Source organism: Neophocaena asiaeorientalis, unplaced genomic scaffold, assembly GCF_003031525.2.
Source record: "Neophocaena asiaeorientalis asiaeorientalis breed wild unplaced genomic scaffold, Neophocaena_asiaeorientalis_V1.1 scaffold79, whole genome shotgun sequence".
In the NCBI taxonomy this organism is placed as follows: domain Eukaryota; kingdom Metazoa; phylum Chordata; class Mammalia; order Artiodactyla; family Phocoenidae; genus Neophocaena; species Neophocaena asiaeorientalis.
Window position 1 is genome coordinate 5,077,475 of NW_020175402.1, and position 25,281 is coordinate 5,102,755.

General features: G+C 43.3%; 1 protein-coding gene across 2 annotated transcripts in view; it reads left to right on the top strand.

The window, feature by feature from the left end:
• The first annotated feature begins 1,120 nt into the window (after positions 1-1,120).
• The window catches only part of WDTC1 (WD and tetratricopeptide repeats 1), a 68,656-nt gene continuing 44,495 nt past the window's right edge, over positions 1,121-25,281 (top strand). Inside the window, exons 1-3 of one of the 2 annotated variants that reach the window (XM_024766757.1) lie at positions 1,121-1,496; positions 20,095-20,242; positions 21,640-21,723. In XM_024766757.1, coding sequence (XP_024622525.1) covers positions 20,195-20,242; positions 21,640-21,723 — 132 coding nt within the window. In that variant the 5' untranslated portion in view covers positions 1,121-1,496; positions 20,095-20,194. The remainder of the gene's footprint in view (positions 1,497-20,094; positions 20,243-21,639; positions 21,724-25,281) is intronic. The other variant, XM_024766756.1, reaches the window with a different exon arrangement.

The window sequence follows — 25,281 nt, forward strand, 5'->3', positions numbered from 1 at the left end:
AAAAAAAAAAAAAAAAAAAGCTCAAACTCTAGAGTCAGGCAGATGTGGGTTTGAATCTCAAATTGGTTCCTTATCAGCTATGTGACCCTGGGCAAGCTGCTTTTTAACTCTTTTATGCCTCAGCTTCCTCTACAGCAAAAATAGACATAGTAATATTAGAGTACCTATCTAAGGAACTCTACTCAGCACAGGACTGACATAGTAAGTACTCGCTCAACAAAAGCAAATTATGATTATCTGACAGATGACACCCTGTGGGTGAGCGACAAGTTTCCATTCTCAAAAGATGACCATGTCTTCCTTTTCTGACTCAAGGCTCCTCATGGGTGGGGCCTGGTCTCTTCCTACAGAAGTTAGGCATGATAACTCCCTTGTGACCTTGGGAACTTCCTTAGAGAGGAATTGTCTCCTGCATCAGCCTTGGGACCGCACAAGGCTGGAACGGCCTCTCTTTTTCAGAGGTGGGACCAGCAGTCTCAGATGGAACTTTCTCCCAACAAACTGAGTGTTCCCAGAGTGTGTGTGTGTGGCTGGCTCCCCTCCAGGCCACCCGGTGTAGACTGATTATCTTTTATGCTCTTCCTTCAGGCCGGGAAGCCAAGAGTGAGGAATGTACCACTTCAGCAGCCCCCCAGAGCAGGAAGAAGTAAGGTGAGACTTGGCTCTGGGGTGACCCTGGGGCCCCAGCCTGAAGAGTCCCCAATTAAGGGGCTCTGAGGGAGTCTTGAGGAGGCTCTTAGGAGACTGTGTCGGGCTCTGGGGGCAATGGGTGAGGGGAGTGTCCCAGAAGCGACAGGAGGGAGCATTTTACGCGCACATAGGGTGGAAGGTGCGTCCGGGTAACTAATGGCAACTGGGCGGGGTGAGCCCGCGCTGCGGGAGCTCTTCGACGGAGAAAAACTACGACTCCCAGGTTGCTCCAGGCTTAGCCCGGCTTTTCCGCCCGCCCACTGGCTGCCGGTCTGGCGAGCGGCGAAGCGGATTGGCCGCGGCCATGCGGGGCTCCCCAACTAGCAGGTTAGTGGGCGCCGCCGGCAGCAGACGTTGACCAGGAGCGGGGGGTGGAGGGGCCCCTGATCGCCATTCTGGAAACGGCCGGGCGCTGTCTCTGTAGCGTAGCCGCTGGCTGTGAGGCGCGGGGCGGGGGCGGAGACTGCGTGGCGCAGGCGCGGTGCTGGGCTTCTCCTGGGTCCCCAGACAGCTGGAGGAGATAAACAGAGGAGGAGGAGGGAGGGGAGTGCGTGTGTGAGAGCGCGCGAGGGAGTGTGAGTGTGTGTGAGCGCGGGTGTGAGGCGGTGCGCAGGGGCGGGCGGAGGCGCTGTCCGGCCCCGGCCAGGCGCCAGGCAGGGAGCATGGGAAGGGGCTAGAGCTGCCCGGGCCCTCCAGCCCCCTCCCCGGGATCCGCGCCCCCCCTCCGGGGAGAGGGGCCGGGCCCCCCGGACGGACATGGGCTCCTGAAGTTGCGCCGCCACCGGTCCTGGGAAGAGGCCTGACAGGTACGGGTAGCCGCCGCCCCCTGCTCTCCGCTGGCGCCGAGGCGAGGACCGGCTCCGGCAGCCTCGGCACACGGGCCGCCAGCTCTGGGCCGGCCCCAGCCCTGCCGGCCCGGGGGCCTGGACCCGTCCGCCTAAGGGCTCCGGGGTGTCCCGAGAAGGGGCAGGCCTCGCCGGGTCGGAGGGCAGAGTGGGCCGGGGGCGGGGTGGGGACGGAGGGCTGGCAGGGACGTGGAGGGAAGGCTCTGGGAGTTTGGGGAGGCTCTTCCGAGGGAGAGGTGGAAGTCGTCCCATCACGGGACTTTTTTGCGGAGTTTTTGTTTGACATCTGATCTGGCGCGGGTCTCAGGAAGAAGGGGGCAGGTGGAAGTGTCGGGAGGGCAACGTTGACCTGACCTGCTCTCTCTTAGTTTCCATCTGTGTGTGTGTGTATGTGTGTCCGTCCCCGTGTCCAGTCCAGGCTTCTGGCAGCCGCAGATGCCTTCAGTGGCCCATCCTGGCACCAAACTGAACTCTGCCGAGGTATTTCCACCAGGCGACTGTAGCGCCCGTACAAAGGGCCTTTACTTGGGAACTGGCTATTCAGTACCCACTTCAAAGGGCAAATGGGAAGTGTGGAGTAGGAGAGAGACTGCGACCCAGCAGGATCCAATTCTCGTTGCTGAAAGCTGCAGTGAGACGCCCCCTTGCCAGCCAGGTTGAATTCGCATAGTGCCCTCTGGCTCTCTCTTCTGCAGGTGTACTACTAGGGTCTCTAGAAAAGAGGCATCGGGATTTATGACTAATGTCTAACAACCTAATTTGACTATTTCCTCCAAAGGCCTTTCCTTCTATGACTTTCTTTAACTTCCTGAGGTAGTGGTAAAGCAACTTTAAAAAGTTTTCCTCTCAAGTTAGTGAGTTTAAAAGCCTGGTAGTGTGGATGTAGCTTCCCCATTCTTCCCAAAGATGGGGTGGATGATCAGGGCAAAGTGGCAGTTAAGTCTTCCCTTTTAATAAAGCCTGAAACAGTTTTGAGAAGAAGATTATTATTCTGAGGTCACCTCCTGACTCAAAGGCATTATGAAATCCCCACCTAGGGCACAGGTATGCCCCGTGGCCTCACTAAGCTTTTCTGTACATTGCAGTCCTCCTTGAGTGGCCAGTCTGTGTTCACTAAGTTGAAGGAACTACTAAAGGATATTTTTGGTTTGAATTCTGGCTGCTGCTTCTTTGTAATTATATTTTTAAAGGGATTGAATTGAATCTTGGCTATTGAGCATAGTGATAACCAGATCCTCTATCACAGGCCAAGGAGTAATTAGTAGGGCTCCTTTGGGCCGAGTCTAAGACTAACAATGGATTTTTTCATTGCAGTTTGTTGTATTTCATCGGCAGGTGGGAAACAACCTTTTCTGCCATAGTTTGTGATCATGCTGCTTAATTCTGGAGTCCAGCTGTCCTTCCCTCTTAACCTCTTTGGGGACACTTATGTTCAAGTCACATCCCACTTTGTAGAAGCAGTGCTTTGGGTCAACTCTGAAGAGTAACTGAACAACAATTCATATTTCTGCCTGGGACTCCTTCCCTTGGGGTCACTGAAGGAAAGAGAATATGTGTAGTGATTGTGGTGATGGTGTTAACGTTGACGATTTGCCAGTTTTAAAGTTGTGAAACAGCTGACAGTTTTTCTAGCTGGTAAGAACTCATGGGACATCCTATGGAGGGTATTTTCACGCATGTGGGCTTCAGAATCTGGAAGGATACAACTGAAGAAGCCCTCTGCTAAAATCTGTGGCTCTTGAGGGGCCAACTGCTGGGAAGACCCAAAAGTGTGACTTTAATTATTCTTCAATTATTTTTATTTTTCTTCTCTCCTTTTTGAATTAAGGAGTATAGCCCACGTGTGCAGTCCTGGGTCTCAGAGAGGGAGTCATAGACAACGTGTAATGTGGTGATACTTAACCTTTTCTTTTGGGCCACTGGTTTAATGATCCATTCTGTTTCCTTTCTTCTTTTATCCTCACCTTTCCAGATTCTCCACTGCATCTTTGGGCTGCCAAACCCATATAATTCTTAGGCTGTGCTTTCTTCTCAGCTGTCTAATAAGCTCTTCAAAAACCCAAGCCCTGACAATTGCCATCAGAAACCAGTCCCTTGGTGTTACATTTAATTCTGGCTAATTTACTTTGAGGGATATTTACTAACTGGAATACATCCTAAAAAGTGACTGACATTTATTGAGGGCCTGGTATATGTCACGCTCTGTGCTAGGTAGTGTTCTTACTTTATCTAATTTAACCTTCATGACTACCATGTGAAGTGAAAGTTTTTCCTATTATACGTATGAAGACACAGGTTCAGAGAGGTAAAATAACTTGCTTAAGGTCACACAGCTAGTAAGTGAAAGGATCAGAATTCAGACCCAGGTCTGTCTCCTCAGGGACTGTGACACTTGAGCAAGGGCTGAAAGGACCAAAGCTAAGAGCCTGGGGGAACACATACTTGAAGAACTGTCTTTGGAAAAGGAACTGGACTTTCTCTGTGTGATTCTGCAAGGCAGCACTAGGATCAAAGGATGGAAATTCCAAGAGGGTAGATGTTGGCTTGACAGGAGAGAATTTGGCTTTCTAAAAACACAATGGGCTGCCTTGTGGGGGAGTGAGTTACCCATCATTGGAGGTATTCAAGCAGAGGCTTTGCCACTTCTTATCAAGGATATGGTAGAGGAGTTCATACTTATGTAGTTAAATTGAACTGAGGTTTTTTTTCAGTATTTTAAACTCTGTTATTATATTAAATTCTTGTCATTTTGATCTGTAAAAATCTAATATGTATTGAATACCTACTTTGTGCCTGGCACTTGCTGAACACTTTTCCTACAATATTTCATTTAATCTTCAGAAGTCCCCTGAGGTAAGTATTATCACTATTTCCACTTTACAAATGAGGAAACTGAGGGTCCAGAAAGTTGAAAAATATGCTGGAGGTTACACAGCTAGTAGTAGTAGGGCTGATATTTGAACCTATGTCTGCACCTTCTTAGCTGTGTAACCTAGAGTAAAGCACATGTTCTCTCTGAGCTATACTTTCCTCATATGTGAAATGAGCACCTACATTACAGTGGGTATATAAGGACTAAATGATGTAATACATGCTTTTCACTAGATCTCATCTTTTGCCCCCAAGAGCCTGGGTTTGGGGGTAAAGGGGTGCCACTTTGGTTTCTTCAGGTTGAATTCAGGCCTGACTGAAACCCTGAGAGTCCTGGGGTTCATTCTTGGTGCTATTAGTAACAGCTGCTGACTCCACAAAGGGCTTTGTGGCATTAGTAACTAATACCTTAAAAACTTGAGGCCTGAATAAGAGGAGTATTCAGCCAACAGGTTGGAGTATTGGAGGCAGTGTCAGAAGCTGTGTGGAAAGAAAATTCTCACCCTATTGTAGAATCAGATTCAGGGATCACTGTTTGCATTTTTATATTTAATGTCTTATTTTAGGGTGAACAAGGTCACAACTGCTAGAGCTGTGACAGAGCGGGATGCCAAGAATAATAACCCTTAATCCTCCCTGTAGCCATCTGGGGAGGTATTAACCCCATTTTCTTGGGGAAGGGAGCAGAGCAGGATCAGTCCTTGCCCAGGTAGCTATCTACAAGCTCTCTAGAGACAGTGTTAGGATCAGGACCTTGGTAAAATTTTGTCCTTGTTCGTAACCCCCAGATTCTGTTTTCGGAAAGCATAAAACTGTGCTTATTCCTGAACCTTTTAGAGAGCCTTTATCAGAATGGGAGGCAGGTGTTTCTGGTCAGGGAGCTTCATCAGTTGAGGCCTGAGTGTTTGGGTGCCAGTGACTTACCTGGTTCCCTCTTGAGTCAGACATCTGGATGTAACACAGCTGCAAATGAATCAGAAAGGAAGCATTTCCAAATTGATTGGCTTAGTTTTCCTTGACCTTTCTGCTAGGAGTAAAGCTAGGGGGCAAAACTTAAAAGGCTCCCCTTGAAAAGGTACTTTGAGTTGTGGCAGGATTTGGAAAGCTGCAAGTTAAAGGCAAAATGCAAGACTGTGGATGCTCTTGAATACATTGAGAAAGGATAGCATTATCAGAATATGCCTCCATTTCTCTTTCTGTTCCCTTCCATTACCTTAAAGTAATTGTGGCCCTAGGAGAAGGCAGATAAATTATCTATGATCACTGAAAAGTAAAGCTCTGAAAACATCAGGAAAATTTTTCACAAAACCCAAATTGCGATACAGAACCATACAGGCAGAGAAGACATCCAGGTGAGTTTTCATCCAGAGCCTCCCACAAGTGAAGCATTTCTTAGGATGGCCTTCCACAGAGAAAGCTTCAGTCAGCCCCATATGGAATCATTTAAGCCAGGAGCCTCAAAGATGGCAGAGAACTTTTCCAAAGATGCTTTGCCAATGGGCTTGTCCTACCATCCACACCTTTCTCAGATGATGTCCTTGTGCCAACTTAGTCCATGACCCTGAAATGCAATCTTTAAATTTGTGTTTGAGACCAGCAGAGTCAAGGTGATTTTGATTCCTTAGCCTAACCCTAAGAAACGGTAAGAGACAAAGTTTCTATTGGGGAAGACTGCTTGGATGTGGTCTGATTAAAGGTAATAGTAGTAACTCTTTTTTAGTGGCCAACAGCCTGGGTCCTGGAGTTAAGCTATCTAGTTTGACTCTTCATTTAATTACTGTAACTTTGGGCAAGTTAACTTCTCCATGCCTCAGATCCTTCATCTATAAAATGAGGATAATAGTAGTACCTGTCTCACAGGGCTGTTATGAGGAGTCTGTCAGATAACACTTGTAAAATGTTTAGAATGTTCAATAAATATTATTTACTATGCTCAGTGTCAGGCATTTTACATATGTGGCTCTTCCATTCCTCATCAGTCTGTGAAGGTAGGCTTTATCATCCCTGTTTTGTTTTTTTTTTCCGGTACAAGGGCCTCTCACTGTTGTGGCCTCTCCCGTTGCGGAGCACAGGCTCCGGACGCGCAGGCTCAGCGGCCATGGCTCAGGGGCCCAGCCGCTCCGTGCGTGGCATGTGGAATTTTCCCGGACCGGGGCACGAACCCGTGTCCCCTGCATCGGCAGGCGGACTCTCAACCACTGCGCCACCAGGGAAGCCCAATCCCTGTTTTTCTTTTAATTAATTAATTATTTATTTATTTTTGGCTGCTCCAGGTCTTAGTTGTGGCAAGCGAGATCTTCGTTGCAGCATGTTTAGTTGAGGCATGCGGGATCTTTAGTTCTGGCATGCAGACTCTTAGTTGAGGCATACATGTGGGATCTAGTTCCCCGACCAGGGATCAAACCTGGGCCCCCTGCATTGGCAGCGTGGAGTCTTACCCATTGGACCACCAGGGAAGTCCCATCATCTCTGTTTTATAGATTGGGAAACTGAGGTTTAGAAATGCTGTCACACAGAAAGTAGGTGGCAGAACTGGATTGAACTTTAGGTCTGTCGGACTCCACAGCCCAACTCTTTTTATTTTATTATACTAGTTCCAATTACCTTTATGCATTGGAAGTGCTTTTTTTTTTTTCCTATAGGATTGCTTCAGTAGGAAAACCATCGCAAATAGAGTGAAGGGAAACTTGCATACATCTTTTGCATAATTCAGAATGTTGAAAGGGGGTCAGCTGTCACTCAATGGGAGCACCTCCCTGCAGTGGTAGGCAGCAAGTCCAGAGGAAAGAGAATACAGATGACTTGGGTTCCATCTCCACTCTACTGCTGCCTAGCAGTGTGTCCTTAGAATTATGGGATAAGGGCATTGGAACGGGTTTTGCAGCTCATCTCAGAGTCTACCTCTCATTTTACAGATGGGTAAATAGGCTGAGGGAATGAAATGTCATACTCAGAGTCACACAGCCAGTTAGAGGCAGATCTTGGCCTGGAGCACAAGACCCTAATCCTGGTTTAGTGCTTCTTCCTCAGTACCGCATAGCATTGTGCTTCAGTTCTCCTTTGTTAAATGGGGATGATAATAACTTTCGAGCTTCCTCACAAGATTGTTGTGAGGTTCAAATGAAAAGCATGAACAAAAGCATTCTGATAGGGATAAAATACTGTTTGTATGCAAGGTAGTCATGCTGTTATTCATTCAGCCAGTATTTATTGGTACCTGCTAAGCCCACATCACTCCTTGGGGACCCAGGAGGATCAATAGATGAATCAGATGAAGAGCTGGCCCTCAGGATGCTTTTAGTCTTTTAAGGAAGAGAAGCCACATAAATAACTACTGTTCAAGTTAGGAGACAGATGAAGGAAAGGGTGAGAACTAAATTTTCTTTTCATAAGTTGTCATTTTGAGGTCGAGAAAAGAAGAAGGTGTTTTGGGACTTTTCCTCCTTTACAATTGAGATATAATTTACTTACCATAAAACCTACCCTCTTAATGTGTGCAAATCTACGCTTTTTATTATATTTACAAAGTTGTGCAACCATCACCAATATCTAATTCTGGAACATTTTCATCACCCCCCAAAAGAAACCCATACCCTTTAGCTATCACTGCCTACCCCCAATCATCCCATCTTCTCCCTCAACACTAGACAACCACTGATCTACTTTCTGTCTCTATAGCTTTTTCTATTCTTGACATTTCATATAAATGGATTCATACAATATGTGGCCTTTTGGGACTGGCTTCTTTCCCTTAACACAATGCTTTCAAGTTTCATCCATGTTATGGATGAATCAGTACTTCATTCCTTTTTTCATTCCTTAATTCCTTGATTCAGCATGAATCAGTACTTCATTCCTTTTTATGGAAGAATAATATTCCATATATGGATATACCATATTTTATTTATCCATTGATGGACATTTCAGTTGTTTCTACTTTGGGGATATTATAAACAATGCTGCTATGAGTGTTCATGTACAAGTTTTCATGCGGACATAGGTTTTCATTTCTCTTGGAGTAGATACCTAGGAGTAAAATTTCTGGGTCATATGGTCACTCTAAGTTTAACTTTTTGAGAGGCGACTTTTCTTAAATGATTTTTTCTTATTGAAAATAATACTGTCACTCACACTTAGTATTTACAGTGTGCCAGTTATCCCATGTAATCCTCACAACAGCCCTGAGGTAGGTACAACCATTATCTCTGTGTAACAGTTGAAAAAACAGCCAGTGTTTCTTGAATTATCATGTGCCAGGTATTGTGCTAAGTGTTTTACAATGCATTACCTCATTAATGCTCCCAATAACCCTGTGAGATAGATATTATTACATATACCTATATAGCAGGTAAAAACAAAAATAAAACCAAAAACCCAGGAGCTTAAAAGTAAACAGTTTGGGGGCTTCCCTGGTGGCGCACTGGTTGAGAGTCCGCCTGCCGATGCAGGGGACACGGGTTCGTGCCCCGGTCTGGGAAGATCCCACATGCCGCGGAGCGGCTAGGCCCGTGAGCCATGGCCGCCGAGCCTGCGCATCCGGAGCCTGTGCTCCGCAACGGGAGAGGCCACAACAGTGAGAGGCCCTTGTACCACACACACACAAAAAAAGTAAACAGTATTGCCCAAGAACGCAACCTAGTGTGTGGTTGAGCCAGATTCAAACTCAAGTTTCTTTCCATCCAAAGCTAGTTTCTAATGACTTTCCACATTAACACAAAACAATAAAACTTAACAGTAGAATACTTGGAAAATACACAGGAACAGAAAGAAAAATATATCGCCTGTTGTCCTACCAGAGACATGACCACTGGCTAACAATTTTGGTGCATATCCTTCTTGTTATTGCATTACATATGTACATTTTTTGGTTTGTATTTCTTCCCCCAAGGCTGGGATGGCTATATATATGTCTTAAACCTAATTTTTAAACTAAAATGGTGAATGGTTTTTCCATTTCATTAAGCAGTCTTCCATGTTTTGAATGACTCTATAATAGGAAAAAAAGTGGCGTTTTTTGCCGCATCATGAGGCTCGTGGAAACTTCGTTCCCCAACCAGGAATCGAACCCGGTGCCCCGGCAGTAGAAGCGCGGAGTCCTAACCATTGGATGGCCAGGGAATTCCCGGAAAGAAAGATTTTTAAAAGGGCTTTATTAGAGAGAATTCCAAATGTATACAAAGTAGAAGAGTATAATAAACCGCCATGTACTCATCATCCTATCTCAATAACTGTCAACATCCATGGCTAACGGGCCCAGCCGCTCCGCGGCATGTGGGATCTTCCTGGACCGGGGCACGAACCCGTGTCCCCTGAATCGGCAGGCGGACTCTCAACCACTGCGCCACCAGGAAAGCCCCCCATCCTGCCATTCTTGTTTCACCTATACCTCCCCTGCTTTCCACCCACTCATTCTATTTTTTAGGTGAAATTTAGAAACATGAAAACACACTAATCTTGATTGTGTAATTTTAACAAATGGATATACCCATGTGAACATACCTCCAATATCCGTGAAATCATATTCCCATCAATATATAGAGAGCCTTCTATCACTCTAGAAAGTTCTCTGGTGTACTTTTCTTGCCAATCTCCACACACCCAGGCAACATTTCTGATTTTTTTTAAACTATACTTTGCCTGTTTTAGAACTTCATATAGATGGAATCATACAGTATGTACTTTACGTCTGGCTTCTGTTGCTCAGGATCTAAGAGATTCTTCCATGTTGTTGCCTGTATTAGTAGTTCCTTTTTTTTTTTTTTCTGTACGTGGGCGTCTCACTGTTGTGGCCTCTCCCGTTGCGGAGCACAGGCTCTGGAAGCGTAGGCTCAGTGGCCATGGCTCACGGACCTAGCCGCTCCGCGGCATGTGGGATCTTCCCGGACCGGGGCACGAACCCGTGTCCCCTGCATCGGCAGGCGGGCTGTCAACCACTGCGCCACCAGGGAATCCCTCCTTTTTTCTTTTATATAATAACTTTGTTGGGATATAATCCGTATGCCATATAATTCATACATTTAAAGTATACAATTCATTGGTTTTTAGTAGACTCACAGATGTGCAACGATCACCACAGTCAATTTTAGAACATACTTATCACCTCAAGAAGAAACTCCAAACCACAGTGAAATACGACTTCACATCCACGAAGATGGCTATAATTTAAAAAAAAAAAAAAAGTGTTGGTGAGGGTGTGGAGAAAGTGGAACCCTTATACATTGGCTGGTGAGGCTGTAAAATGGTGCAGCTACTATGGAAAACCGTTTGGCGATTCCTCAGATAGTTAAACATAGAATTACCATATGACCCGGCAATTCCACTCCTAGGTATATACCCCAAAGAATTGCAAACAAGTGCTCAGAGACTTGTACATGAATGTTTATAGCAGCACTATTCACAACAGATGAATGGATAAACACAATGTGGCATAGCAGTGCAATGGAATAGTGCTCAGCCGTACAAAGGGACGAAGTGCTGATACGTGCTGCAACGTGGATGAACCTCAAAACGTTATGATACGTGAAAGAGGCCAGACACAAAAAGGCCACAACTTGTAGGATTCCATTTATATGAAAAACCTAGAATAGATAAACCCATAGATACAGAAAGTAAATTAGTAGTTGCCAGGTGCTGGGGGGAGGAGGGAATAGGGAATGACTGCTTAATGGGTATGAGGTTTTCTTTTGGGTTGATGGAAATGTTTTGGAATTAGCTAGAGGGGGTGGTCCCACAACACTGTGAATGTACTAAATATCACTGAATTGTACACTTTAAATGGTTAATTTTACGTTACGTGAGTTTCAGTTCAATTAAAAAAAAAGGAAACATATCCTTTAGTTATCACCCCTCTACCTCCTGTCCCCTCCAGCCCCAAGAAATCACAAATGTACTTTCTATTTCTATAGATTTGCCTATTCTGGACTTTTTATATAAATGGACTTATATGATATGTGGGCTTCTTTCACTTAGCATAATGTCTTCAAGTTTCATCCATGTTGTAGACATGTCTCAGTACTTCATTCCTTTTTCTGGCCAAATAACATTTGATTGTATGGATAAACCACCTTTTGTTTATCCATTGATCAGTTGATGGACATTTTGGTGGTTTCTACCTGTTACCTATTGTGAATAATGTTACTATGTGCATTCTTGTACACGTTTTCTTATGGAGTTTCTTTGTTTTGTTTTGTTTTGTTTTGCTTACTGGTACGCGGGCCTCTCACTGTTGTGGCCTCTCCCGTTGCGGAGCACAGGCTCCGGACGCGCAGGCTCGGCAGCCAGGGTTCACGGGCCCATCCGCTCCGCGGCATGTGGGATCTTCCCAGACGGGGGTACGAACCCGTGTGCCCTGCATCGGCAGGCAGTCTCTCAACCACTGCGCCACCAGGAACGCCCGAGTTTCTTTGTTTTTAACAAAGTCACTTTTTTTTCCTCCTGACCTTGCATTTCAAAGCTAGCAGAGGTGATAAAGACATCCTATTCTCTGTGTCCCACCATCTGCAGTGGAATCCTGAGTGTCAGCTTTGTTTCTCTGGTAGGGAATGAAATATGGAAGAAATGTTGTAACCATGCCAGTGAGTATAGATGACAGGAGTTATCAGGTCTTAGTAGAATTCAGGTTTGGTGGAAGTCTATTAAGCACCTACCACGATCCAGGTATATATTTTGTACTTTCATATATATTTCATCATTTATTCCTCACAAAGATCCATTGAAGTAGGTTAGTATCCCTATTTTACAAATGAGGAAATTGAAACTCAGAAACATTAAGTAACTTGCACAACTACGGAGCTGAAATTCAGGCCCAGGTGCCTAAGTATTTCAAGTCTGCTTCTCTTTCTGCTGCGTTAGCCAGAGCCTAAACAAGGACTATGGCACACCTGAAATGGGTGGTTCCTCATGTTTGTTTGGATATTACCAATTCAATCCTTGGTTCTAGATGAGTAATCTTCTCCAGATGTACTTTCTTCTAGGGTTTGTTAACCTTAGGCTCTTATATTACTGGTACCCTTTTCATTTTGAAGTACGAGATTAATTCCTCCACATTTAACTGTTAGTTGAATTTTATTAGCTTCCTTTGTAACTATACAAAGATGTGCCCATTGAAGAAAGTTTCCCAGTAGCCTAAGTTAAAAGTTTGTGGTTAATCATTACAAAAATGCAAATCAAAACTACAATGAGACATCATCTCACACCGGTCAGAATGGCCATCATCAAAAAATCTAGAAATAATAAATGCTGGAGAGGGTGTGGAGAAAAAGGAACATTCTTGCACTGTTGGTGGGAATGTAAATTGAATGAACAGTATGGAGGTTCCTTAAAAAACTAAAAATAGAACTACCATACGACCCAGCAATCCCACTACTGGGCATATGACCTGAGAAAACCATAATCCAAAGAGTTATGTACCAAAATGTTCATTGCAGCTCTGTTTACAGTAGCCAGGACATGGAAGCAACCTAAGTGTCCATCAACAGATGAATGGATAAAGAAGATGTGGCACATATATACAATGGAATATTACTCAGCCATAAAAAGAAACGTAATTGAGTTATTTGTAGTGAGATGGATGGACCTAGAGTCTGTCATACAGAGTGAAGTGAGTCAGAAAGAGAAAAACTACCGTATGCTAACATATATATATGGAATCTAAGAAAGAAAGAAAAAAAAAGGTCATGAAGAACCTAGCGGCAAGATGGGAATAAAGACACAGACCTACTAGAGAATGGACTTGAGGATATGGGGAGGGGGAAGGGTGGGCTGTGACAAAGTGAGAGAGTGGCATGGACATATATACACAACTAAAATAGATAGCTAGTGGGAGGTAGCCGCATAGCACAGGGAGATCAGCTCGGTGCTTTGTGACCACCTGGAGGGGTGGGATAGGGAGGGTGGGAGGGAGGGAGACGAAAGAGGGAAGAGATATGGGAACATATGTATAACTGATTCACTTTGTTATAAAGCAGAAACTAACACACCATTGTAACGCAATTATACTCCAATAAAGATGTTAAAAAAAAAAGTTTGTGGAAGGGATGGTGTTAAGTTCTAGGCATTTTAGAGCTCTGGGAATAGAATACCTTTTAGAAGGTGTAACATCTGCATAGCAGCTCATATTTTCTTTAAAGGGAGATGCAAGAGGGAAGAGATATGGGAACATATGTATAACTGATTCACTTTGTTATAAAGCAGAAACTAACACACCATTGTAACGCAATTATACTCCAATAAAGATGTTAAAAAAAAAAGTTTGTGGAAGGGATGGTGTTAAGTTCTAGGCATTTTAGAGCTCTGGGAATAGAATACCTTTTAGAAGGTGTAACATCTGCATAGCAGCTCATATTTTCTTTATAACATTAAATCAGGGCTTCCCTGGTGGCACAGTGGTTGAGAGTGCGCCTGCTGATGCAGGGGGCACGGGTTCGTACCCCCGTCTGGGAAGATCCCACATGCCGTGGAGCGGCTGGGCCCGTGAGCCATGGCCGCTGAGCCTGCGTGTCCGGAGCCTGTGCTCTGCAAAACATTAAATCATATCTTTTCCTTTGTGCCTTAGGTATTTTTATATTTCTCATATTCCTGACTCCTAGAAGCTGGCTTCCTTCTTCCTCTTTTCCATTTAGTATCAGCTAGAGTTTGCCTGCAATATCCTGAATTACAAGTAAATGCCATTCCTAAACCTTTGTATTCTAGCTAGAGGAAGTTTTTATTGAGCTTTCACGTTCTGCCAGCAAATTAGCCCTCAGTGTTATTAGAGCTTTAAGTGTGAAAATCAGGGTTTATTCATTAACTGTGCTATCCTTAGGATGAAGAAGATACATTAAAAGTTGCTTGTTGTCTGGGAATTCCCTGGTGCTCCAGTGGTTAGGACTCGGCACTTTCACTGTGGTGGCCAGGGTTCAATTCCTGGTTGGGAAACTAAGATCCCGCAAGGCATGTGACTCAGCCAAAAAAAAAAGTTGCTTGTGGTCTGTTAATGTCCTTATTCTTCATTATTGACTTCCCAGTTGTCTGTCTAGCTCTACTGTTATATGTTTAGTTTGTTTCCCCTACTGTCATTTTTGTGCTCTCTTCTAAGATGTATGAATAAATGAGTATAAATAAAATTTAATTTATTATTCCATGTTGTTCCTTCTGAATTTACTGTCCTAGCTATTCATTTTGGTCATTTGGTTAAATTAGCCTTTTTCAGTCCCTCTTTGGAGCTCTGATTACAGTAGCCTTGGTGCCATTGATATACAATTAATGACAACTATATTGTGTGCTCTTGAAGAGTCGGGTCTGTGTTCGGCTTGTTCTTTGCTGTATTTTCAAAGTTTAGCATAGTGCCTGGCAAAATAGGCATTGAAATTTTTACCTTATGGATTCCTTTTTTTTTTTTTTTTTTTTTTTTTAATTTGGCTGCATCAGGTCTTAGTTGAGGCATGCGAACTCTTCCTTGTGGCATGCGAACTTTCAGTTGCGGCATGTGGGATCCAGTTCCCTGACCAGGGATTGAACCCGGGCCCCCTGCATTGGGAGCACAGAGTCTTGGCCACTGGACCACCAGGGAAGTCCCCACCTTATGGATTCTTGAAGTCACTTATTTCTGTCTTTTTGCCCCTCAGCAGAACTGAGCATTATGTAATTTGCATACTGCACCAGAGATAGAAATCCCCTTGATGTAGTCTTTTCTAGTGTTTAATCATATATAATATATATAACTTCCTTTTGCCAATTCCAGTCTTTCATTCGTATCATTTCATATTTATGAGTTCTTTATAGAATTGACTATTTCCTAACCTTCCTTAAAATAATGCTTTTAAAATTTGACCATGGGGCTTCCCTGGTGGCGCAGTGGTTGAGAGTCCGCCTGCCGATGCAGGGGACACGGGTTTGTGCCCCGGTCCGGGAGGATCCCACATGCCGCGGAGCAGCTGGGCCCATGAGCCATGGCCACTGAGCCTGCGCGTCCGCAGCCTCTGCTCCGCAGAGGGAGAGGCCACAACGGTAAGAGGCCCAAGTACCGCAAAAAAAAAAAAAAAATTTTTGACCATGATTAAATCTCCTAATATTCAAATAACTTTAATTTATTGCTCTGATTATTTGTATTTGAGAGACTTTGGACTGAAGTATGAAACAAGTTATGCCCCCTGTATATTTGAGCGTATTTCTCTCCTGAGGTGAGCCTTTTAAATAATCTCTGCTTAGAAGTGTTTCCAGTTATGCTTGCCTGCCTCTAAAAGTTTGTGGAAAGGCACTGTTGCCCTTAAGAGAGGAGAGGGTGGGCTGTGCTCCAGAATGAGCCATCTTCCAGTGTGCTATCATTTCTTCTCAGGATGGGAATGGAAATGTTTACCAAAATACCAACTGAGCAGTAGTTGTGTTAAATTTGACATTTGGGGTTTTAAACCTCTGCCTACCAGTCTGATATTGTTTTAAATCCCAGTTTCCATTTTATCATTTACCTGAATTGTAGTGGTTTTTGCTAGCCTGGTTTCTCTGCTTTTACCTCCCTTGTTCCTTTTAGTATTTCCAAGCCACACACCAATATTAGCGAAAGTCCCTTGCCTTTGTTTTTTTATTTTTTTCTTTTATGTTTGGCCTCGCCATGCGGCTTGTGGGATCTTAGTTCCCCCACCAGGAATTGAACCCGTGCCCTCAGCAGTGAAAGCACCTAGTCCTAACCGCTGGACTGCCAAGGAATTCCCTAAAGTCCCTTGCCTTTGATTCTTTGCTTTCTTAGTATAGGTACTATATCTTTCATCTCATTATTCCCTTGTGTCAAGCACAGTGCTTGGTGCTTGGTAAAAACTCAGTTTATGTTTTAAGAAAAATAATGAATGAGTAGTGACAAATTAGTTGGCTCTTTTGGGGATTCTCGTAGTGATCATTATTCTAGGAAATTACATACTGTAGTAATTTATTCATATATACTTAGTAATTAAGAGTATCCATACAGTTCTAGGTTTGAGTCCCAGCTCCACCTCCAGTTTACTAGCTGTGTGACATTGTGGAAATTGTCTCACATCTATGACTCTATTTCTTCATCTATAAAACGATAGTAGCATCTACCATACAAGCTTTTTGAACTAATCTTAGCACTAGTTGTCTCTCTCCTCAGAAGTGTATCCCCCTAGTTCTTCGCGATTTCTTGTCATTCACGGTTCAGCTTAAATGTCATCTTCTCAGAGGGCCCCTCTGTATCAGGCAGGATTTGTAGTTGTAAGCAACAGAAACCAATTCTGAAAGGATATTAGGGAAACTCACAAAATATCAGAGAAGGCCACAGAGCAGGCTTGAAGAATGGGCTGCAACAAGGGAAACTGGTTAGCATCCAGGACCCACAGCCAGAATGATTCACGGAACCAGTCCATGAGGTCACTGCTGCCACTTATATAGCTTACACCACCGCCAGCTGACTGGACCTTAATGGCAATTATAGCACCTCTTCCTGCCAGCATGGACTTTCCATGATCCTCTGATTCGTTGACAGCAGATCCCAATTAAGGTCTGGGGCTCATGTGTCTGTTGGCATAGCCTGGGCCATATGCACACACTGCAGGTGTAAGGGAGCCTCAGAAAGAGAATCTTGACTCCACCATTCTCACTTCATAGTGAGAGGGCGCTCTGCCTCCCGCCAGACTCGTTAGATGGGGAGTTCCCAAAATACAGGAAGGGAGTTCATGTGCTGAGCAGCCAGAAAACTCCAAAATACACTATATCTTCTTTGACTTCAAGTCTAAAAGTAGCCCATCAATCACTCTCTGATCAACTTGTTTTATTTTCATCATAGCTCTTTTCACTACTGGATATCTTCTTATTTTATTTGTATTATTATTTGTTATCTATCCCCTCCTGCTAGAATATAGGTACCATGAGAGTAAGGAACTTGCCTATTTTGTTCACTGCTGTATCTCCTGGACCCGGAATAGTACCTGGCATATAGTAGAAGCTTCTTGTGTTCACCTGTTAAATGAATAAATTAATGAATGAATAAATATAAAGCACTTAGCACAATTCCTGGTACATAGTAAGTACATAATATTTGGCAACTTACTATTTCTTAGCAGATAAAAGTATTTATATTCTTTTCAAAATAAAATTAAAGAAAAAACTTTATACTTACATTATTTTATTTGACCTTCCCAGTAATCTTCCAAGGAAAAGGTGTTGGGAGTAAAAAATGAGCCTTTTTCTGGTGAAGCATGCATGGCCCATTCAGTGTTTGTACCAATGCTTCCTGTGCCTGTGAGTCACAGGAATGAGGGCTTACTTAGAGAGATTAAGAGACCTGACCAAGGCCACATCACTGGCCTTACTTTTTTTTTTTTTTTTTTTGCGGTACGCGGGCCTCTCACTGTTGTGGCCTCTCCCGTTGCGCAGCACAGGCTCCGGACGCGCAGGCTCAGCGGCCATGGCTCACGGGCCCAGCCACTCCGCGGCACGTGGGATCTTCCTGGACCAGGGCACAAACCCGTGTCCCCTGCATCAGCAGGCGAACCCTCAACCACTGCACTACCAGGGAAGCCCACTGGTCTTACTTTATATCAGATATACTCACTGACTTTGGTGTTTTCCATTGTAATAAGCCTCACCCCATATTATTGGTGATTGTGGGGCAATTACTGTTATTGTTTTGGCTTTGACCATTATATCACAGATCAGAGCCATAAACACAATTGCAGGCCAATGCTTAATTTATGTCAGTTTGTTCAAATTCATAATTTTAATTTGATGGCCAAGGGCCCCTGGAAAAGCTATTGTGGAATTGTAGTTTTCAGATGGCATCCCTGGATGTTCTTGGTGCTTGTAGGTTTTGTGAGCCTAAATAGTGCCAGTGACTTCCATATATCCCTGTTAATGCTCCCTAAGATGCAATGCTGGGTGACTTCCACACTGTAAGGGAAGGTTCTTGCCCTTTTAAGAGCTTTTAATCCCAAAATAGACCATGGAGGCATAAGCCCTAAAGAACTTGAGCTGAATGGGAACATCTAATCAGGCAGCAAGTTTTTTATAGTCCCACTGTGTGCCTAGCACTAAAGGAAAAAAAAATCTGCGATAACATAGTGTTTATAAATAGAGTCTCCTTTTGTGGTTAAATGCCAAAAGGAAAGGAAGGCGTCTGCTCACAGCTCAGGTGGAGAAGGTTTGGTTTTCGGAGGGTGTGCTAGGAATCTGCAGAAGGCCAGCTGGAGGAAAGCCGGGGCCAGGAGATCCAGAAGTGGCCTCGGGAGGTCCTGTTGACTTGGGAGGGTTAGCAGGCCTGATGAGCCTTACGAGCCATCATTAGAGGGCCATCATGGAGAAGGAAGACTAGACCTCCTGTGTGACTTCAGAGATAGAAACAGGACCAAAAGGTGGACATAACAGGAGGCAGAACTTTCTTTTAAAACATAGTGGTTTAAAATGTAAAATAGATATCTAGTGGGAAGCAGCCGCATAGTACAGGGAGATCAGCGGTGCTTTGTGACCACCTAGAGGGATAGGGAGGGTGGGAGGGAGGGAGACGCAAGAGGGAAGAGATATGGGGGTATATGTATATGTATAACTGACTCACTTTGTTATAAAGCAGAAACTAACACACCATCGTAAAGCAATTATACTCCAATAAAGATGTTCAAAAAAAACCCCCAAAAACAGTGGTTTATTTTTTTCTCTAGTGGGTTTTTTTCTGATTGTAAAATAAAATTAATGTGCTTTTATAGAAAAAATTTGAAAACATCAAAAAGTAGAAGGAAAAAAATCAGTCATACTATTTATTATCCAAAGATGGCAATTGTTATTTTTTATATTTCCTTTTTTAAACATAGCTGTGATAATAGTGTTTACTGCAAAAGCAAAATATAAACATTTGACGTGATGTAAGCATTTTTCCTTCATAAGTAGCATTTCTAATGCTACATAATATCATATGGCTATACATTATTTAGCCACTCCTCTATCATTGCAAACTTGGGTGGTTTTATTTTTTTTGCTTTTACAAACTCGGTGATGAATATGTTTCAGTATGGAACTTTTTTATTTCTCATATTTTGTGCTTTCTTATGGCAAATTATCAGAAATGAGATGACTAGGTCTTTCTAACAGAGTTGTATAATAAAGGAATAGTTTGCTTAAGAAGTTCTGAGTCTGAAAGCCTACATATCAGGGTATTGAAGAAGGATTTCTTTATGTTGGACATGGTCACCATTACATTTCCTGTCCGCTCTTTGATTCTGTGACTCTGTTAGAGGGTTGAATGTTCTGTTTGTGATACTGATTTGGCTTTGGGGAGAGCCAGGCTGAAGGTCAAGGATTTTGAAGCATAATTAAAAGTTTCAGACTGGTTGCCACAGATGCATACTAAGCAAGTGAAACTTGACATCTTTCTTGCTGTATGCCTTGTTCTTACTTTGGGATGTGCTTCCGTCTTCCTTCATACTCATATCCACACACACACACCCATTTTCTAGAGAAGCACACATGACTGACTCCTTTAGTGTTTGTTCCAGTACTTCCTGTGGCTGTGAATCCTTGTCTCTCCACCCCCCAACCCCCTTCACCCTCCAGAGGTTCTTCAACACTATGGAGCAGGACCAGCACACCATGTCATAAATCACAGGCAATAGCCAGTTTACTGGGTGGGCTGGTGGGCTATTTTAGGGGTGGAATCAGGGCCCTGAAGCCACCTTACTCCATCCTCCAAGGTTTGATGATTTTTTTCCCCCAGGTAATTAAATGTGTGTCTTGTGGACCTGGGCTTGGCTGGAATGCTCAAGGGTCCTGAAGATCCTTCTATAGCTTCCTTCTGTTGAATCCATTAAGAGAAGATGGCAAAAGTCAACATAACTAGAGACCTCATCTGTAGGCAGATAAAGGTAAGCAACCCAGACCTATGAACCAGAGCATGAGGTCCTTTTTCCCCACAGATTCATGTTATAGCTGAATAAACTGAGGACTAGAGTCTGTGACTTGCCATTAACTAATTAATGGCAGACACAGGACTAGAACCAAGGTCTCTTGACTCTGGTCTTCTTTTATCCAAGAACATGGAATCATGGAGACTCTGCTATCCAAGCACTTGTACCTGGGCTGCTGAGATTGATGGAGTCTGGTGGAGGAGGGGAGCATGTATGTGCACATCTGTGGAGGAGGCGGGGGGTGCAGCAGAAGTAAATAGAGCTTCTTCACGTTGCTCTGGCTGCTCAGCTGTACATATAACAGAACCTGGGGGAGTCTTAATCCCAGTTTAGCTTAGACTCTTTCTTCTCTTCTTTGAGGGTCTCCTATACCAAAGCCTGCACCTTTTCTCTGCAGTTTGTACCTGGAAGACACTCCAATACTGTGAGATGAATAGATGACTGGGCAGTCAAGCTCATTTAGTGAGGTAGCCCAGGCTTTGTCAGGGAAGCCCTCAGTAAAGGAGCACGGGGGTTCAATGGAGGAGATTCAACCAAGACAAGATGTGCTTTTGAAGTAAGAAGCCCAGGCTGGGCTCAGGGGCTTAATCTCACCACTGCCCTAATTAACTACCTATAAGACTTTAGTCACTTTGCCTTTCTGTGCCTCAGTTTTCTGTTGTTAAATGATAATAATGTCTGTCTGCCTGCAGGCTGATCTTGAGAATGAAATCCGAAAGAACCTGAGAAAGTTCTTTGTAAAGGTTAAGCGCCAAAAATCTTTTAAAAATTAAGTGGCATGCAGCATAAGCTGTGGTCACCATCCAGAAGGATTGGTGACACTTATGCCTTTACATGAGCCATGTACCTCGTGCACGTTAGTCTGTGTTTTGTATATTTTCCCCTGCATCCCTGAATCCTTTTGCAGCTTTGTCCATTTGTGGGGGGTTTTGTGTGTGATTTCATTAGACTGGGTGGCCCCAAGGGCAAGGACCAGTTCCTAGAGGCACAGAATCATAGAATTGGAGGGACCATGCAAGTTATTTTTCTCCTTTATATATACCCCACAATATGTGTCCTAAAGATGATGCCCACCTTCTCTAACCTAAGTATGGAAACATTCCCTATTTGTTGTTTCAATTTCTTTTTTTTTTTGGTAACCCAACAATTACAACTTAGTGCTTAATTATATCCTCTCTTCTATCGATATTATTCTCTAATCCCTGCCCAAGTATACTGTAAGCTCCTGCAGGCCAATTTCTTGTTCTCTTTTCTAGCTCCTGTGGGGCCCAGCACAATGCTGCATATGTAATAGGAACATAGTAAATCATGTTAAATCGAATCAATGAATCTATGAGTTTGTTTCTGTTCCCCAGGAGCGGGGTGCCCTGAGCTTTGAGCGGCGCTACCATGTCACTGACCCCTTTATCAGACGGCTGGGCCTGGAAGCAGAGCTGCAGGTAAGAGATCCAATTTGCACCCTAGATGCAGATGACTGGCTCTCCATTCTCTGCCTGCAGAGAATCCTCTTTGCACTATTCAAGGCATAAACAGTTTTTCTCTGCAGGTCATACCTGAAGGTTACTTCTCCTTTACAGCGGTTTTATTAGGCACATAAATCTGAATCAAGATTAGTGATTGACATGGTCACACAGAAATTGTTTTATTGTCATATTATTTCCTTTGTGCTTGGAAAAAGACTATTGAATTTCATACCACTGTTTTTACTATTGGCTTGGACAGTAAAGATTCTTACCTTTGTATAGGAATTTAGAGTTTACAAAGTGTTTTCACACACACACACACTTGCATTTTAGCTTCAAAGAAATGCTGTGGGTGGTATATAGGAAATAGGTATTTAAAAAAAGGTTTAGAAAAACCAAGCACCTTGTCCAATGTTGTCCTGTCCAATCCAGGGGGAGTCAGGCCTACTGTCCAGATGTTCAGCTTTTTAGTTCTGTCTGACACAGAAACACTCCCCAATGTTAGCTCCATTCCCTTTCCTTCCTCAGAACTGTGTTTTGAATCCAACTTTTAGCTGTCCTTTCCAACTAAGTGTCATCTGCAGGTTGAATAAGAATTCTCTTTGGTTCCTTCACGTTAATGTTTGTAAGTAATTGTGTTGATCTTAGAAAAAGACTAGAAAGAAATTCATTGCCTACTAACAGTGTTATCTCGAGTTAATGAAATTATAGATGATTGTTATTGCTTTCTTTTCATTATAAACTTTTATCCGTTATAAAATATAACTACATTAATAGTAATATGGAAAAGATAAGTAAAAATTACTTGTTATTCCCCCCTCCCTAGTATAATTACTATGTATATACTTCCTTTTATCTTTTGCATATTTTTACATAATTGTAATCATACTTTACATTGAATTTTGTATCTTTTTTATAATAATCCTCTTCTCCATGTTACCAAGTGGTATTCACAACTTTCACTTAAAATTTTTTTTCTGATTATATAAGTAGTAACTATCATAGTAGAAAATATGGAATCGACAGAAAAATATAGAGAAGAAAACAAAATCACTTTTAATTCTACCATCCAGAGATAAACATTGTTAATGTTTGGTATATTACTTTCATGTATTATGAAGCAGAATGCTAGTTAAGAGATGGGCATTAGAGCTGAATAAATTTAGTTTCAAGACCTATCTTCTCTACAGCTATATAGCCTTGTTCAAGTTACCCTTAGTTTCCTGATCTGTAAAATGGATCAATAACTGAGAATTGTTGTGATGATTAAATGAGATGATTTTTGAAGTGCTTAATACAATGCCTGGATCATATAGCTAGTTCAGTAAATAACAATTATTATTATGTCTTCCAGTTTTTTTCATGCTTATGTAATTTTTTTCTGCAGAGTGGAGCTCATACCATTTACACAGTTTGCTAAACCCTTTTATACTTTTATGTCATTATTGTTTCCCCATACCTCTAAAAAGTCTTTGAAAACATGATTTTGTAAATATATTGTATTATTTATCCTTTACTCTATTTTTTTGAATTTCTTTCCATATTTCCTTGAAACATAAAGTACATCCCTTTAGTGCAGTTGGAGGTGGGGCATGGAAGGTTTTACCTCCAAGGGGACATTTGGCAATGTCCAAACAGTTTTGGCTATGAAAACTGAAAGGGCACTACTGGCATATAATGAATAGAGTATAGGGATGCTGCTAAACATTCTACAGTCATAGTACAACAAAGAATGTGCAACAAAGAATTATGCAGTGCCCAATGCCAATAACGCCGAGGTTGAGAAACGCTGCTCTGGTGGATGCTGAGTGGACAGTTGAAGGCTGGTCTTCTCCTTTTAGCTGTGCCTCCACCCAACCCATATTGTCTCTACTATCTCTTCCTGGTTTTATAACTTTGTCCACAACAGACTTGGAAACCTCTGTGAACACAAAACAGGATTCTAGCTATTATTTCCAAAGATTTGGCACTCAAATACAAAAATATGTTAAGGTGGATGCACTGTCTGAATTTGCACTTGGCTGAAGGCCACCTTAGCCGGGACCTACGGTAACAGTGCACAGTATGAAGGAATGCCCACAGGTTTAGGTGTTAAAACAAAGACCTAGTTTGGACTTCCCTGGTGGTGCAGTGGTTAAGAATCCGCCTGCCAATGCACAGGACCCAGGTTCGAGCCCTGGTCTAGGAAGATCCCACATGCCGTGGAGCATCTAAGCCCATGTGCCACAACTACTGAGCCTGTGTTTTAGAGCCCATGAGCCACAACTACTGAGCCCATGCACGTAGAGCCCACGCTCCGCGATAAGAGAAGCCATTGCATTGAGAAGCCCGCGCACCAGTATGAAGAGTAACCCCCACTCGCCACAACTAGAGAAAGCCCGTGTGCAGCAACAAAGACCCAACAGAGACCTAGTTTAAATCCCAGCTTTGCCACCTGTGAGGCTTAGAGAAGTGAGAGCAGATGGAAAGAAGACTGGGAGAAAAATAGGTTTGTGAGAGAATCGGGGTTGGACCTGTAAAGTTTGAAAGCCTGTTGGATAGCTTTGTGGAGATGTCAGGTGGGCAGTTGATGGTCCTAATCAGGGGAGAGCTCTGGACTATAGGGAGAAATCCGGAGACTTCAGCGATCCATGGAGCCTTAGAGAACAGGGTCCAAGACCTAGCTCTGGAGGTACTCCAGCTTTCAGAAATTGATTACAAGCTAAGGAGATAAAAAAAGTTAACCACGAAAGAGAGTCAGTGAAGTAGAATGGAAACAAAACCAGGAGAGTGTAAGGAGAGTATTTCAAGAAAAGAGTGGTCAGTTCTACTCAATGCTTCTGAGAGGTTGAATAAGTGAGGACAAAACAGTGACTGTGGTCTTGACTAGAGCAGTTTTATTGGAGTGGTGAGAATAGATACTAAATTGGAGGGGTTGAGAAGTGAATTGGAGGTGAAGGAGTACGACAGCAAGTAGACAACTCTCTATTTTAAAAAAATTTTTTAGAGAATTCCCTGGCAGTCCAGTGTTTAAGACTCGGCGCTTTCACTGCATGGGCCTGGGTTTGATCCCTGGTTGGGAAACTAAGATCTCACAAGCCACACGGTGTAAGAAAAAAATAAAAACTTTTTTAAAGAGGGTGATGAAAATTTATTTAGTCAGTTATTACAAACTTTTCCCCTAGATGAAAGGAAAGATAGGATGTAAGCAGTAAAAAGGGTAAACTGTTGCAGGAAGGGGGACCCCTTTCCAGGGCCCAAGATTGGGGTCTTATCTAACACTCAGGAATGAATTGTCCAAGGAGACACACATGCTGACAAAGCAAGAGACTTTGTATTGGGAAGGGGTGCCTGGGTGGAGAGCAGTAGGGTAAGGGAACCCAGGAGAACTGCTCTGCCACGTGGCTCACAGTCTCAGGTTTTATGGTGTTGGGTTAGTTTCCAGGTTGTCTCTGGCCAATCATTCTGACTCAGGGTCCTTCCTGGTGGTGTGAGCATCACTCAGGCAAGATGGGTTCCAGTGTGAAGGATTCTGGGAGGTTGGTAGGACATATG